We start from the raw sequence: 16,747 nt of genomic DNA on the forward strand, positions 1-16,747 counted from the left end.
TTCACTGCCACAGACTCTTCTCTGGGGAACAGAACCCCCCAGGCTCCATTCCAAATGCTGTGCACACCCTGCTGGCTACAAACAACCCCTTTTTTAAGAAGTTGTTGGCAAGAGCTCTCCCAAATAAATGGCATCTTAATGGCAATTTTGTTTCAAAATCACCTCTGTTCCAAAGGAAGAATGGAAAGCCCACAGCAATCCCAAAGGCACATATGGTGCACCTGGGGAAATCCTCGACTTAGGGGCCCAGTGGGTTAAAAAATACCCATCAGAAGCCACAGAGTGCAGAGTGCAAACTGCAGCAACCACTTGCTGGGTCATTTTGGCTGTGCTGCACACGTCTGCAGACTGTCTGTCCCCCTGCCAGGACAGAAGGACACCCGTCAGGGGCTGGGCTGGCTGCTGAGAATGCCTCGGGCAGGAGGATCCTCAGGCAATGAGCAGGTGCCCAGAGCCGCTCTGACACTGAGGCCTCTGTGCTCCACAGCAACGGGAACACCACAAGGACACGGCAACGTTCCTGTGACATCACAGCAGCAGCTCCCCCAAAAACCGCCTGCAAGGTTCTCCTGGGTCACCAAGGAGCACAAAGGATCCTCCGAGGGCACAACCTATTGCTCAAGGGATCCAAGAGGAACTCAGAAAATGCAGCAAATGAGGACACCCCACAGCCCAGCCTGAACACTGAGAAGGAACAAAGATGTGACCAAACCAAAGGAACGACAACTTTTGGTCACTGATGCTTCTGACTAAAACCAGCAAGGCTTGTTCCATCTGGGATCTTTGTTCTATTTCTAGAAACAAGCAAGGTTCTCTACTGTCAATGTACAGAAAGCAGGAACTTGGGGGAAAGAAGGCTGAGAGTGCCAAAGCCTTGTGTGACTCCTTGGACATCTTGTGGCTGAGGGTGTCCAAGGCAGTGGACTCACAAGCGGGGTCCCTGCCCTCCCCACTGACAGCTGCCATCTCTCCTTCAGCCCCACACGTGTCTCCAACAACCTCCTGTCAAGGGCCTCCATCCACACATTCCATCAGCAGCCACAGATCCTCATCCACGAGGTCACCCAGCATCCCTGAGGCCACAGCAGGGAGTGCTCCTGGCATCTGGTAGAGCACTGTGGCTTTCCTGGGATCCTTCTGGTGCCTGTGGCTGAGAGGAGTGGGGTGGATGGAACCAGGACGGGTCACAGATCAGCAGCCCCACTGCAAGCAGTGCTTTCTCCTGCTGTGTGGGGACCGTGGGGTGACTGATATTGGGACTCCTCTGGCTTTGGCTCCTGCAGAGCACACAGTGGCTCAGACACTGGGCTGAGGGAAGGGTCCCATGGAAACCCAGCACAGGCATTTCTCTTTGGAGAGGGGGTTCTGCAGGGAGAAGGGAGAAGAAGAGACTTTCCTGTCTGCTGAGATTCCCCCTCCTCCTTCAGCAGCCATTCCACAATCCATCAGTACCAGAGTTCATAGGATCACTTCCATGCCAGGGAGCACAAGGCACTCAAAACTGAACCCTGCCAGAGCCCAGCCCTGCCTGCCCATTTGGAGGGTGTGGGGGAATGGAATTTCAGCAGGAGCTGACCCACAATGATACTTTGCCACCTGTGGGTTTCTCACAGCCTTAGAAGGAGTTTGAGATCTCTGTCCCCAACACCTGCTCACCCTTCAAGTGCACACACGAGCCTGGGGGCAATTCAGGTTCCCTGGAGTGGTGGCTGCTTCCCTTGGAAACAGGAGCTGTTGTCTTTTCCAGTGTGCTTAACTCCCTTCTACCTATTAGAAAGTGGGTGAGTAAAGGAAATGACCCTGGAGGAAGGAGACCAGAAATGGGGAAAAGGATGAAACATGTCTGAATTACAAATGAAATCTATTTCAATTTATTTCTTTACTACTAATCTATTACAAACAAAAACATGTTTCTGAGCTGATTGTTTGGATTCAGAAGAATTATTATTCAAGAAATAAACTTGTTGTTATTATTATTTATTAGTATTACTTTTCACTGTCAAGACTTTTAAATCTTGGACATGAATAAAAATGGCTGGATGTCTCTCACTGGGAAAATTCCCTTGCTTTTCCCACTGGGTTTAAACTGTACAGTCATTTCCAAGTTGCCAGTGGATTCTAAAGATGGAAAATCCTTTTAATGGTGGGTTTGGTGTGGTTTGGAGCTGGGAAAGGGTCTCATCCCCTCCCAGAGGTGCCCCAAGCCCACTCTGCTGCCACATCTGCACTCGCGGCCCCTCACAGCTGCTCTGCCCTGGGGACATGGTGGGACCCCTCCTGCCAGGGCTGAGGCTCCTCATGGCCCTTCACAACCCCTCATGGCCCCATAGAACCTCTCATGGCCCCATAGAACATCTCTTGGCCCCTCACAGCCCCTCATGGCCCCTCACAACCCCTCATGGCCCCATAGAACCTCTCACAGCCCCTCATGTCCCTTCATGGCCCCTCATTATCCCTCACAGCCCCTCATGGCCCCATAGAACCTCTCATGGCCCCACAGAACCTCTCATTTCCCCTCACGGCCCCTCACAGCCCCAGGGGCTCCTCCCAAAGGAGAAGGGGTCGGGCCCTGCTCACTCTCCTTTTATTTCGGTCCCTTCACAGCGCCGAGTAAAGAAAGGCTGAATGGAGCCTTTCGCCAGCGTTTCCCTCGGGGTTCATTGCGGGCTGAAGCTCTGTGCTGGCGCTGGCCCCAGCACCAACATCCCTGCAGCCCCCAAGGCCTTTGCTGTCCCCCCGTGTCCATTCCCTGTCCCCGAGTCCCGCCCGGCTCTGGCAGCAGCAGCAGCCGCAGCGCAGCGGGCGCAGGCCCGGCCCGGCCGGGGCTCCCGGCCAGGAGCAGCAGCAGCGCCGGCCCTTCCCACCTGCTCCTGCCTCGGCTTCCCAGGGCTTTTGCCAGGGCAATGCTGGACTACAGCAACACTCCCCCACAAACAGCCCTGATTCCTCAGGGCCCGCCTCTGCTGCCCTCAGCCAGCCCTCAGAGGAAGAAAGGATCGGGTTCCAGCGCTGTTTTCAGCCCTGTTTTACTCACCCTGAGGTGACAGCAGGAGGCTGTGGGTGCCTTGGCCTTGGCAATTGTAGATCCCGGCTGCTCTTGCCCCTCTTCTGCTTGCCACTTGAATTTTAGCAGTACAGCTGCAATTGCCTCTTTCAATCAGTGCTACCCACTGTGCTTTGTCACGGGGAACTCAGGATTTTTGTTTCAGGCATCATGATCAGTACAGATCAAAATGCTCCCAAGTCCCTGAGCACTAAGTCGAGGGGAATTAAAGCCACACAGGTCACATTTGCAGTGCTCAAACACAGCCCTGTTGCTGCTGCTGCTGCTGCTGAAATAGAATCAACTGACAGAGGCCATCACAGAAATTGCCTCTGCAGTGGCAAATCAAATGAAAAAATCCACCAGGAGAAAGAAAAACCAGAACTTCCCAACTCGCTTCATTGTTTCTTCTGAGCAGCAGAAGAAAAAGGAACAGGGCACCTTTCAGGCAGCTCCACAAGCTCAGGGTTCTCCATTTCATTGGGAATCTGAGACGCAATTGGCCTTGTTAAAAGGATAAAAGCAAAGGGAATGAATTGGGAATTATTAGGAAAAAATGACCCTTCTTGCACACAAAGTTCACCAAGTCATTCCCTGCATTTCTCCTTTTCACATTCTTTCTCTCATCCACTGAGAGCTCCAGCTTATCATGTTCTGCTGCTTATCATCAACTGATTGTGCTCTTGATTTCTCCCAGTGCAAGAGATGTAGAATCATCTCAACTGAACACAGAAACAAACTCCCTCTGTCAGCCCATCTTCATGTTCCAGGTCACTTTCCAGATGTCCATGGGGCTGTTGGAATGATGAGCTCTCCACTGCTGGCTGCAGGCTCTGGAGATTCTTTCTCCACATTCAGCCAGGCTTGTATTCCCCAACAATTCCTGGTAGCCCATCATGTTTTCTTTGGGTAGAAGAGGAACAATGAAAACCTCACCAATGGCACAAATCCCCAGTGCACAAGGAAAAGAAAGAACAAGTTGTCAAGTTCTTCAAACATTTATCCTGCTTTGCTGCAAGAGTTGTGCTGCACTCACAGTGTGGGAAGCCAAGAGAAGCTGCAGCTGGGGGCACATCTTGTGACAGGAGCTGCGCCTTGTTCTCCAGGACAGGTTTTTGGAAAGAACAGACGGGACTGGGGAGAAGATTCTGGGAAAATGGAAACAGCTTTTTTAAGAAATGAAAATAAAATCCAAAGAAATGAACAATATGGTTTTTTTTATTTTTCTCTATTTTTTTTCTCTATTCTCTATTTTTATGTTTCCCTTTTCCATCTTGCACTGTTTCTCCATCCCATTCATTCCAAATGGCTCTCACCTCTAAGATCTGAGACTTGGCAAGTTTTAGACACTGTAAAATACCCTGAGCTATAGCCAGTTTGCCTTGCCCTGTTTTCCTTGGAAAGCGATGCTGGAGACACAAGTTCAGTGCTCGGCTCAGGTACAAATTCTGCATTCAGGGAATGTGCTCAGACGGTGTCTGAGCCTCAGCAGGGACAAGGCACAGCAGCAGCCAAGGGCATTGCTGTGCCCCTGTGCAGGAGTCCAGACTCTGGCTCTTGGCTCAGCAGGGCAAAGTTGCCGTGTTTGGCCAGGCTCAGGGGCTGCCCGGGGAGCGCGGGGCTCGGGGCGGGGCCGAGCGGGCAACGGACAAACGGACACGGGGACAAACGGCCCCGGTGCTTCAGTTGCAGCGGCAGCGGCGGCGGCAGCAGCGAAAGCAGCAAATTTATCAATTCTCTCTCTCTCCTCTCCCTCTCCCACTGTCCCGCATCTTCTCCCGGTCTCCCTTTTCCTGTGTCCCCTTCTCTTCCAGTTTCCCTCTCCCCGTGCCCACCCGGGCCATGCCCCCGGTCCGCCCCCGGCCCCGGGCGGGGCTGCCCCGGCCCCGGCCCCGGCCGTCCCTCCGCGGTCTCACCTCCGCCCAGCTCTGGCTGTGCTGGGCGGGCATCATTGCCTGGGGCTGGGGCGGCATCGCTGCCCTTTGGCTCCACCTGGCCGGAGCCCGGCCCCGACCCCGACCCCGACCCCGACCCCGACCCCGACCCCGACCCCGACCCCGGCCCCGGCCCCGACCCCGGCCCCGGCCCCGGCCCCGGCTCCTCCCGGGGCCCGCGGAGGACACAGGCGGTGCGGCCGCTGCCGCCGCCTCCGCTGCGGCTTCCCCGGCCCGAGCTCCGCCGCTGTCGCGTTCCAATGAGGGAACGCCTGCGGGTGCCCGGCCCGGGGAGCTCGGGGAGCGCTCGGGGGCCGTTCCTGGCCCCGGGCCGAGCACTGACGGCCGCGTCTCTTCCCCAGGGAAGGCGCAGCAGGCCCTGCAGCAGCGCTACCGAGTGGGTTCACTGCTGGGGCGCGGCGGCTTTGGCAGAGTTTTTGCGGCCACTCGGCTCTCGGACGGACTCCCGGTGAGCAGAGGGGCCGGCGGCGGGCGGAGGAGGAGGAGGGGGCGGAGGAGGAGGATGGGGCTGGACACGGTGGGCGGTGAGCTGAATCCGCTGTTCCCTTTGGCTTGCAGGTGGCCATCAAAAAGGTGCCACGGAACCGCGTCCGGCACTGGGGCGAGCTGGTGAGTGAGCGGGGCCAGCGGCAGAAGCCGGGCCGTGCCGGGCGGGGATGAGCCGGGGCCCGGCAGGGTGGGAGCCGCCAGGACACCTGGAGGGAGAGCGGGCGTGGGGCCAGCGGAGGGCACAGAGCATCCCGGGCTGGCTGAGGGCTTCCCGAGCCCTGGCACGGCCTCAGCCCCACTGACGGCACCGTGCTCCTCCCGCAGCCCGACGGCACCAGCGCACCCCTGGAGATAGTGCTGCTGGACAAGGTGTCCACAGGCTTCCCCGGTGTGGTGCAGCTGCTGGAATGGTTTGAGCTCCCCAACACCATCGTGATGGTGCTGGAGCGCCCGGAGCGGTGTCAGGACCTGCGGCGTTTCATTCGGGCACGGAGGTTCCTGTCCGAGGAAGAGGCGCGGGAGCTGTTCCAGCAGGTGCTGGCGGCCGTGCGGCACTGCACCAGCTGCGGGGTCCTGCACCGAGATATCAAACCTGAGAACGTCTTGGTAGACCTGGACACCGGCGAGGCAAAACTGATCGACTTTGGCTGTGGCACCTACCTGCAGGACACAGCCTACACTCAATTTGCAGGTGAGCCCACACAGGGGTGGTGATCCTGGTCCTGGCATCTCCTGGCCCAACATCTCCTGGCCCAGCCTGGGTGTGGCAGCAGGGATTCTCCCTTTTGCTGCCAGTCACAGGACTGAGTCTTCAGCCAAGTTGCTTCTGAGCAGAGCTGGGTGGGGACCCATCTTCCATCCCTGCTGGCAGCCTTTGCCTGCCACTCTGCCCAGGACTGGGGCTGGGGCTGGGGCACCCAGCCTGACAAAACCCCCGTGGGTGGGAGTAGCAGAGAGGGGGAGGCAGAACCTGTGCACCAGCTGGTTTGGTGTGCAGGTGAGAAAAGGCTTGGACTGCTCTGCTCACCTGGTTTGACTTGGTTCAAGATATTTTTTGGGCAATGCCAGCAGGGAGGATGTGGGTATGGTTTTTCCCCAGCACTGAGTGGGTATTTCCCTTTGTGTGTCATGGTCAGGCCTTGCCAGGGTTTCTGCTGCCCTCTTCCAACACCAGTAGCTTCTTTTTGAGACACGGATTTGTACCCAAGTCCCAGGTGCTGGCGAGAGGGCAGCAGGTCACCCCATGGGCCACTGGGGCAGCCCCCACATGCCCAGGGATGCTGGGGCCAGGCTCTGGGAGCAGCAGCATCCCCCTGATGAGCTCCATCCATATTCCATAGGAACACCGTCATACAGCCCCCCGGAATGGAACGACTTCGGCTGGTACCATGGCGAGGCAGCGACCGTCTGGTCCCTGGGCATCCTGCTGCACGAGATGGTCTGCGGGGAGCACCCTTTCAGGAGGGGCAGGAACATCAGATGGGGCCAGCTCCCGCTGCCACAACGGCTCTCCCAAGGTGGATCCTCATCTCTGGGCACGGGGGGAACACCAGTGTTGGGAGACAGCAGCGGGCTCGTGAGCATCCCGCTCTGGCAGCTGCTGAGGAGGTGGCACATGTCCTGCTCTCCTGCTCTCCTCCAAAACAAAGAATTGATGGGAAAGTTTAGGCCCAGCTCTGAGCACATCCAGCGTGGCCTGGGCACGGGAATAGTGGGGCAAAGCTGACAGGAGCCTTCTCCAAGTGACCAGTGGTTTGTGGTTTCTCTCCCCAGACTGCCAGGTTCTGATCAGGTGGTGTTTATCCCTGAACTCCTTGGACAGGCCCTCATTAGAAGACCTGTCCTGTGATCCCTGGATGCAGGATATTCATCAGCCCTAGAAGAAGGGAGAGAGCCACGGGCACAGTGATGCAGGGACCTGGTAAGTTACAGCTCCACACATGCCCTGGCAATCAGCAGCAAAGAAACCCAGACTTTTTTGTCCTGCCTGTGTCACTGCACTGGGGTCATGGAATGGGAACACACAGCCCTTGTGCTGGAGCTGAGCTGCTCTGCCCAGCACTGGTGGGCACCATCTGAGCTGGTTTTGCTTGTCCTGCTTCACTGACAGCCGGGCCCTGGGCAGAACCCTGACAGCCTGGTGTCACCCCAGGGAAGAAGGAGCCCCTGGAGAAGCTGTACCAGGTGGGGCTGCTGCTGCTGCTGCTGGAGACATGGAGGACAGCAGCAAGGATGACAACCTCTTCCTCCACCTGGCCAGCAGGAGCTGGCGATGATGGACTTTGATTCTGGCACCTTCTTCAAAGCCAGGCTCCACAGGGAATTTTCAGGTAAGTCCAGACCCAGGGGGATGCTCCCAGATTTGTGCATTGGCCGGGAACCAAAGGTTTCCCTTTCACTGGGGCAGATGCAACTGATTCCTCAGTGGCTGCCCAGCTGGTTTTTGGCAGGGCTGGGGGCGTGGGCTGGGGTGGTTACGAAATGGGAGTGGGATCCTGGCCCTGCCAACAGCCCCCAGCACCCACCGTGCCCCGGCTGGGGCTGGGGCAGCCAGCCCGACACAAACAAACCCCCATGGCAGGAGCACAGGTGGGACTCCAGAACCTGAGCACGGCTGCTTTGCTGTGCAGGCAAGGAAGGGCTTGGGCTGCTCCACTCCCCTGCTTTGCTTTGGGATCACCGTGATTTTGGGGGACAGTGCAGGGGGAAAGGGAGAAAGCATGGGCTTCCCTCACCCATGGGTGGGTTTTTCCCTAGAATGTAGGGGTTGGGCCTTCCTCAAGCTCCTGACAGACAGAAGATTTTTTACCATTTTTCTTGTTTCCCCTTTTTGTCTGTAACATATTTTCATTAATTTGTTGTTTGTTTTTCTAAAGGAAGCGTTCTAGGTGGGGTCCAGTCTGGATCAGGAAGTGCTTGGGACCAGCTGTGGCGTGGATGGGCCGTGCCCTTGGAGAAGACTGAGGACATCGTTTGGGACCAGCTTTTCTTGTGGCAGCGGATGGTGTGAGGTGGGTCCTCATCTCCTTGGCATGGCTGGGACAAGAGCTTTTGGGAGCTGGCAGCGGGCACAGGAGCATCCCGCTCTGGGCAGCTGCTGAGGGGCTGGATCTACCGTGGCTGGCTGCAGGCTGGGCACATGTCCTGCCCTCCTGCTCTGCTCCCCAAGGCAGCAGTGATGGGCAGCTTTGGGCCCAGCTCTGAGCACGGCCAGCATGGCCTGGGCACCGCGGCTGGCTGGGACAAGGGGACAGGAGCCTTCAGCTGACGGGCGGTTTCTGCTTTCTCTCCTTGCAGCCGGGCTCTGCGGATGCTGAGGCTGCTCTGGGCTCTGCCAGGGCTCTGCTGGGCTCAGCACTGGGCCGGGATCAGCCAAAGAAGAAACGCTGTGACCTGCAGCAGAGACTTGAGCATTTTGGCAATGCAGCTCAAGTCTGCAGAGTGTCCACCTCCACGGGAAAACATGACACCTCCCAAAAATTAAACTTGTTCCATAACTTCTGAAATGAAATCCATCTGGGATGACTCCAAATGACATTTTTCATCTTGCTCAAGCTGTAGCTCAGCCCTTCCCTGAACAGTTCTCTCCCCCACCTGCCTTTTACTTCACAACTGCTCCCTCCTTTCCCCCAGTGAGTTCCCAGCCCATCACAGTCTCCATCACACTGCAGCCTTCCTCGATGCCCCTCACCACGAGGAAGGCCAAGCCCCAGTCTCAGGGACTCATCCTGTCAGTGGCTGAAGAGCAGCAATGTCTGTCTGTGCCAGGGGCTCTTGGATGTCTCTGTATCCATGGACAGAAGGGTCTGTCTGTGCCAGGTGCTCTTGGATGTCTCTGTATCCATGGACAGAAGGGTCTGTCTGTGCCAGGGGCTCTTGGATGTCTCTATATCCATGGACAGAAGCTCTGTCCTTGCAAAGGTTTCCATAATATCTTGGTACCCATGTGTATGGAATGAGCACAGAGAGTGAAAGTGTCAGTCACGTTGTTTGCACACTCCTTCCTTTCCATACAAGACACATCCATGCACACCCCCACGTACAGATATATTAAAAGGATAGGGATGGATAGAGATTTCCCACAGAGCTCTAACTTTGGCAGAACTCACCTTGTAAGCCATGGCCAGGGCATTTTTTTCCCAGCTCTGTGTCAGTAGGTGTCCAAGAGCTGAAGGGAACAGCATTTAGAAGCAGTTTCAGGATTTCTAGGCAGGAAAGGGAGCTGACAACCATCCACATAACTCACCATATTCGTCAGGATGGGCTGCTGGTTCTTTAGGAATATGGCACAATGGAGACACGAGACTTGGGATAATCCCAGCTCTCTGTGGATCTGTGCAAAGGTGGAGCAGCAGAAACACCTTGTGTCTTCTTTGGGGACACAAGGTCCAAGGAGCTGGGGTGGCAGAGCGTGACCTGGGCTGGTGGCAGGTGAAGTCCCATTTCATGACATCCCGGAGTGGCACAGGACAAAGCTCCAAGCAGCCACAGCCCCACTGAGGAAGTCCTTGGAGTGCTGCACATCCCATAGGAAAAGCTGCATTCCCTCAGGCCATTGGGATTTATCACTTCCATTTGCAACACTTTAGGTCCAAGTTTCAAACTGCAAAATTTTGACACTCAAGACACAGTCATGAAGAACATGTATTTCAATTTCCTATTCCTTTAACTGCAGTGTAAAATATCTTGATATTGGAAAAGATCCATCAAATCTGTAAAGGAAGGCAGCTAATGGATCCTTTCCACTAGCACGTGTACAGACTAAGGAACTAAAATCAAACCTAAGTTCTCTTTTTCAAAAGATCAATTACCTCTTTCTTACTCTAGTGTTATAGAAGATTTTTCACTACACATTTGGGGGTAATTTTTATCTTTTTGTTTGTTTGTTTGTTTGTTTGTTTACAGAAAACAAGTCCTAGAAAAGGCATGTCCTTTGCTCCTGGTTCCCGTGTGGAGCAGCTCCCTTCCCGCTGGCTGAGCTGCTCAGGCAGAGCCCGGCAGCTCCTGGCCCTGCAGGGCTGAGGCTTTTCCCCGTTGCTGGGCACAGACTGATGGAGCAGCACTGCTGAACACGGGCACACGCAGAGGGAGCAGAGCAGCTGCCTTTGCCCACCTGAAGCTCCAAGGCCAAACTGTGAGCAGGCACGGCTGCAAGAGACTCGCAGGCTCCCTGTTGGCTCTGCTGCCCCACTTGTGCCCGGCCCAGCTCTGCGGGAGGCAGAGGGAGAACAAGGGGCAGCTCCCTCCCAGCCCCAGCCCAGGGACCCCTCCAGCCCCGGGCCTTGGGCCACTGTCAGCACCCGCTGCTCCAGCCACCGCTTCTGCTGGCACTGACAGCAACAACCAAACTGGGGCTGGTCCCCAGGGAGCAGCAGCAGTGCCTGCATCTGATCCCTCAGCCTGGGGCAGCCCCCTGGGGGAACAGAGGGCACAGCAAGAGGGACAAAACCAGGCAGGGGCAGAGACTGGGAAGAGCCAGAGCTGGGAGCAGCAACAGCTGCTTCATTGCACTCTTGGAGAAAGCTCTTGGCTGGCTCAAAGCACTGAAAGGTGTGAAAGGCAGAGAGGAGGCCACACCAAACAATGCTCCTGTTTTCACACCCTCCTGTAATAAATGGAAATGATTTGTGTTAACTGAAGTGTAACTATTTGGAAAATTATTATTAGAAGCAATCAAGGGAATTGGTGTTACAAGGCAGATGTACCCCTCTACAGATGTTACATGTTAAAATTAAGGTACAGAATGTAGTTTTGAGATAAGGAATGTCCTAAGACAAAATCGACCTTGAGATGGATAAAGTTGGAATGACTTTAGGTATAGGGCCTGAAAATTATAAAATATAAGACTAATTAGTGGAGCACAATGCTCACTTACATAACACAACACTTAGTACACACGCACAGCCTGTGATGTTATCCAGAGGACAACGAGGATGAGTGTAAGCCTTCGTCAAAAGACCACCAAAAGAAGACTGAAGACCCCCGAGCAACAAGTGAAGCATGCACCATGAAGAACAGTGTCGTGGTTTTAAACCAATAACTAAGAAAATTACTTACTTCTTGCTGTGAGATATGGATTAGAACAAGAGCAAAACAGGCATACAACTTAAAAGGGAAAAAAAAGAAAGTTTACTGGCAAACCACAATAATAAGAACACCAGAATAAACCTCCAGAAAAACCTTTCCATCCCCTATCTACCCACCACTTCCCCATTCACATGACCACAGAGACAAAAACTCTGGAACTTTGATGGTTAAAACAGTCTCAATTCTTGCTAGTCTTTTCACCAGTCTTTATAGAGAAACAGAAGTTTCTTCCTGTTAATTTATGGAGTTTCTCACAAGAAAACTATTTTTGTTATAGTTTTCTATTGCCCTAATGTTAGCTGCTCAGAGCTGCTATTATTAGAGTTCACTCCTCTCATTTTCACATCACTCTGAAGTATGTATGGGCCATGAGTCTAGAGATAGCATTTTTAAGGATAAGTTATTCAAAGGTAAATAAAAAAAGTCTTCTTCATCTGTTTCTGTGAGCTTCACCAGAAAACAGTTTTCTCATTGCCTCTCAAGGCTTCAAATCTCCCAGCACTTCACTATACTATAATTACTCTTTACTCAAATTTACACTTTAAACACTATTCCTCTCTAGATCCTATATCATGAATTAAAGGAGTTCTTTTCAGGACTTCATTGTCCATCTCCATAGTTTTAACAGGGAGATATTTCAGCTTAATTGAAGCATCTTCTTAATTCTCTACCTTTCCTGAAGCTTCTTTTCTTTCCTGTCACTGATAGTTTATAAAGTCTCTTTTCATGTTGATCTCTCTCTCTCTCTCTCTGGATAAAAAGATTAATCTGCAAGTCTCATCTGGGTAATGAAAGAGTTAAAATCTTGCCCAGGCTTTTGTAGATGGTTCGGAGATCTCTGCCGAACAGGAGCTGGAGCCGTCTGTGATGGAAAGTTCCTCATGGCTGCTCTGGAGCGTGTAGTCGCTGCTCCAACCCGCTGCAAGTCCAGGGCTTCTCTCTTTCTTCAGTGGGCAGTTTCTAGTGAATGTAGTTACAGCAAAACCTGCAGCCGAGCCAGAGATCGGCTCGGCCCGGGCCCGAGGAAAACCTTCCCCAGGCCCCCCCATCTCCCGGCCGGGAGACGGGGCAGGCTCGGCCCCATCCCCGCCCGGCCGCATGGCCTGGGCAGGGACGGGAGGCCTGGAGCTCCGCCACCCTCCACAGCCAGAAAACAAAGAGAGCCCAGAAAGCTCTGCTTTTACCTTTTAAGGTAGGGTTCACAAGTTGATCCCACTTTTCAATGGCCTAAACTGCTGTCAATTCCCAGCAATGACCGATAATTGGTCAGGAGAAAAGACTCCGAGCACTTCCCAGCAACTCCAACTCCCTTAAAGGTAAAGTAACTCCATGACACTATGATGTCACTGCCCACTCTAGGATTTCATATCACCACCATGTGACTTGACAGCCTGTTCTGTGATGTCTCACAACCAACCAGTGATATCACAATCCACCCTGTGGTGGCTCTGTCATGTCACAACCTGCTCTGTGATGTCAGAATCCTTTCTGTAATGATGTACATTCGACCTCTGATGTCATAGTCATGTCTCTGATGTCACAACCCACTAAGTAACATCACCCAGCCCACTCTGTGATGTCATACAGCCACACTGTGACATCACACACCTCTTTCTGATGTCACAGGATCCCCTCTATGACGCTGTAGCTGTTCAGTGACCTCATACAACAAACTCTGGGATGTCACAGCCCTAGCTGTGACCTCACACAACCCACTCAGAGCTGTCACACAGCCCCTTTCTGACATCACAGCTGCTCTGGGGCTCCAGGACACAGCCACAGAGGTGCTGCTGGGACACAGCCCCCTCTGGCACATCCCACAGCCCCTGCCAGTGCTGAGCCCCTGGCAGCTCTGTCTGGGCCTGCTCTCTGTGTCCCTGAGCTGCCCTGGCAGGGCCCCAGCCCTGCTGGGCTGTGCTCAGGAGCTGCTCCTGGCCAGAGCTGTCTCTCTGCAGCGCTGCCCTTGCCAGGAGCTGCCTCTGGGCCAGGAGCCCGGCCCAGCTCAGCAGCACAGACACAGCACCAGCACTTTCATCACCCTCTCGGGCCTTTGGGGCTCTTGGCATCACACTCAGTCCCTCAGAGTGTGCTCCAGAAACTCCTCAAGAGCTCCAAGTCAGATGGAAACACTGAAGTTTCTTGTAGTTGAAATGAGAGACACGAGTGAGAAAGCGTCCCCAGGTTCCAGGCAGAGCAGAAGACTGGAGGCCCTGATGGCAGCTGGGGACAAGCAAGGGAAAGGTGTCTGTGGTGCTGAGCAAAGCTGGATGTGTTTCAGGAATGGCAAGGGCCAAGGGCTGAGCCCCAGCCCCTGGCAAGGCAGATGCTGTCCCTCCCTCATTGCTCAGGGCTCTTCCCGGGCCACTGGCATGTGGGGATGTGCAATGCCAAGGGCAGCACCATGGGGCGGCCCCTGCCAGGCTGCTGAGCAGGGACAAGGAGGCAATGAGGCCCCAGGGCTGCCAGGGTCACTTGTCCCCTGCTGGCCTCAGGCCCAGGGCCAGCAGCCATGGCCAAAGGGCTGCACAAGTTGCCTCAGGCAGGGCCTTGCAGCTTCACAGCCCAGGGCCCTCAGCCTCTACCTGCTACTTATGTGATGAGGCCTCCAAATCCCATCCTGGGAGATTTTTGGGTCCTCTCCAAGGTCTGTGAAGATGGAAACACGGGTCAAAGTTATTTCCTCCCAGATCTTGCAATGACACAACAAGGATCAATATCTTTAAAGTGATCTAGAGTGGATTTGGATTTGTTAGAAGGAGGAAATATTTTACAATCAGAGTGGCACAAAACTGCAGCTGCTTTTCCAGAGAAATGGATGCCCCATCCCAGAAATGCTCCCAGAGCAGGAGCTCTGTGCAACCTGACACAGTGAAAGCCCCTCCCCTCCCCAAGGATGGAATTGCTGTTGTGTGGGTTCTCTGATGTGCTGGGTGCCCTCACAACCCTCCTGGCCAGAATGTCTGCTGAGGGCCAGCCAGGCTGCTGCAGTGGCACTGACCTCACAGCCATCACCATTGCAGCCATGTCCCCTGGGCCTGGCTCTCCCCTTTCCTCTGCCCCTGCCTTGTCTCTGCTGCCATGAAGAGTTTGTTCATTATTATTTTGTCCCCAGGGTGCTGGGGCCAATTGCTTCCCAGTCAGGCTCCTGGAGCAGCAGTGGCTTTTCGGAGCCCAGCCAGAAATGAGCCCTGAAGCAGCAGCTCTGCAGTGCTGGCCACCAGGCCGGGGTGCCAAGGGAGCCTTCTGGCCATGGCCTGGAAGCAGCTGCTGCTGCCAAGGTGCCTTTGGTGCCTCAGGCTGTCCCTGGCACAGCTCCCAGCACGGCACTCTGCACTTGTGCCCGAGCCCTTCCCTGGCTTGGGGCTGGCCTGGGGCTTTTCCTGCAGCAGGATCTGCCCTGGGCATGGCACAGGAAAGGCAGTTCCTGCTGGAGCAGGAGGCTGTGCCTGGAATGAGCTCAAACAACTCCACCAAAGCCCTGTTTACTACAAAATTGCTTCCTAGAGCACTATAGTCTAATAATTGTTATAGCTCCTCTACTCTGGAGTAAATAACTCTTTTTTTTATTTACTCTGTGCTGTAAATAAATCTTGTTCAGAATCAGTCACAGTTGTATTTGTATAATATATCTGATATAATATATATATATATATATATCTGTATAAGATATATATAGATTCCATTGTTAATCCTGTGGGACAAATTGCATTACGGTTCAGTTCCACCTGTCAAATATTTACACATAAACCTTTGACAAAGTCTGGGGCTGGGATTGAGTCCAGCTGCTTTCAGTCTCCTCTCTTAGAAGGAATTTAAAAGTCGAGGCATCCCGGAGGTGTTTGAGGATCCCTGGTGGCTGTTGGGTGTCATTTCTTCACCTCATGACCCAGCAGGGGTTTCTCCAATAAAGAAATAAAGTTTTTGCCTGCAGCTCCCACTCTGCCCATGACAGGAAGCCCTGGGAGTGTCTGAGACATCCCGGCTCTTTGGCAGCCTGGGGACTCCTGGGATGTCACCGTGGAGCCCCCGGGAGTGCCTGTGACTGAGCAGTGCCTTTGCAGCCCAGGGTCCCCTGGGATGTCACCATGGAATTGCTGGGACTGCGTCTGAGCACACGTCTCTTCAGCATCCCCAGAAACCCCTGGGAGGTCTCTGTGGCGCCCCTGTCTGTGCCTGACTCAGACCTGGAGCCAGAGCCCATTGCCATGGCAACCATTTGCAGGCCCATCCCCAGGTTCATGGGATCCCAGAGCCACAGAATTGGCTGAGTTGGGAGGGACCCACGGGGATCCTCCAGTCCAACTGCTGGCCCTGCACAGGACACCCCAACAATGCCAGCCTGGGCCTGGCAGCGCTGGCCAAACGCTGCTGGAGCTCAGCCAGCCCTGGAGTTGGGAGCCTTCCCTGGGGAGCCTGTTCAGTGCCCCAGCAGCCTCGCGGGAAAAACCTTTTCCTCACATCCAGCCTAAACCTGCCCGCCTCAGCTCCAGCCGCTCCCTCCACTCCTGTCCCTGGGCACCAGAGGGAAGAGGTTCCCGCAGCCCCCAGCCAGGGACCCGCTCCCAAGGCTGCTGCCATGGCAACCAGGCCTGGCACCAGCTGGGATGCTCGGTTTCCATGGGCTGGGCTTCAGGAATGGCATTCCCCAATTTCCTGCTCCGACTAAAACTGCACTGCCGCTCTCTTCCCTCCCATCTCCCATGGAAAGCACAAAAGGCAAAGATCCCAGGCTGGAATAAGAACAATTTATTGAGAACAGCAACAAGATAAGGAACAAACAGGAATAGAAACAATTTGGATAACAGAAGGGATAAGACAATCTATTCACAGGGAAAACTATAATGCCACCGACTGGGTCTTCCTGGCCACGTATTTCCTCCTGCCAAGAAAGGACACTCTTCTCCTCTGGTGAGAGAGAGGGAGTCCTTTTCCCGCCCCTGGCAATGATCTGAGATGGGATTGAATATGACAGGGCCATGGTCAGACTCTCATGTTCTTTGATCTCTCATCATGTCATTGCCATGGGCAGGAAGAGGTACAGGTGTGTTCCCAGCATGGATCCCAGGGAACACGGATCACCGGGTCTCTTCCCAATGTGGATTCTCCAAGGGGGGATGAAGCTGGAGCTGTGGAGAAAGCTCTTCCTGCACTTGGGGCACTCGCAGGGCTTCCC

The 16,747-nt window shown here is 54.4% G+C and overlaps 1 protein-coding gene and 1 long non-coding RNA gene across 2 annotated transcripts; both read left to right on the forward strand.

Annotated features, from left to right (window-relative positions):
- Positions 1-4,449: 4,449 nt before the first annotated feature.
- On the forward strand, positions 4,450-7,817 carry LOC147645452 (serine/threonine-protein kinase pim-1-like). Its single transcript, XM_086874605.1, has 5 exons — positions 4,450-4,482; positions 5,812-6,178; positions 6,828-7,004; positions 7,261-7,408; positions 7,598-7,817. Exons 1-4 carry the CDS (start codon positions 4,450-4,452, stop codon positions 7,365-7,367), a joined length of 684 nt encoding a protein of 227 aa, XP_086730731.1. The 3' UTR covers positions 7,368-7,408; positions 7,598-7,817.
- Positions 7,818-8,363: 546 nt separating this feature from the next.
- LOC147645453 (uncharacterized) lies at positions 8,364-11,123 on the forward strand. Its single transcript, XR_015282346.1, has 2 exons — positions 8,364-8,498; positions 8,785-11,123. It is a non-coding gene; the product is annotated as an uncharacterized LOC147645453 (long non-coding RNA).
- The last annotated feature ends 5,624 nt before the right edge of the window (positions 11,124-16,747 follow it).

This window comes from Cyanistes caeruleus, unplaced genomic scaffold, assembly GCF_971803275.1.
Source record: "Cyanistes caeruleus unplaced genomic scaffold, bCyaCae1.hap1.1 HAP1_SCAFFOLD_293, whole genome shotgun sequence".
NCBI classification, from domain to species: domain Eukaryota; kingdom Metazoa; phylum Chordata; class Aves; order Passeriformes; family Paridae; genus Cyanistes; species Cyanistes caeruleus.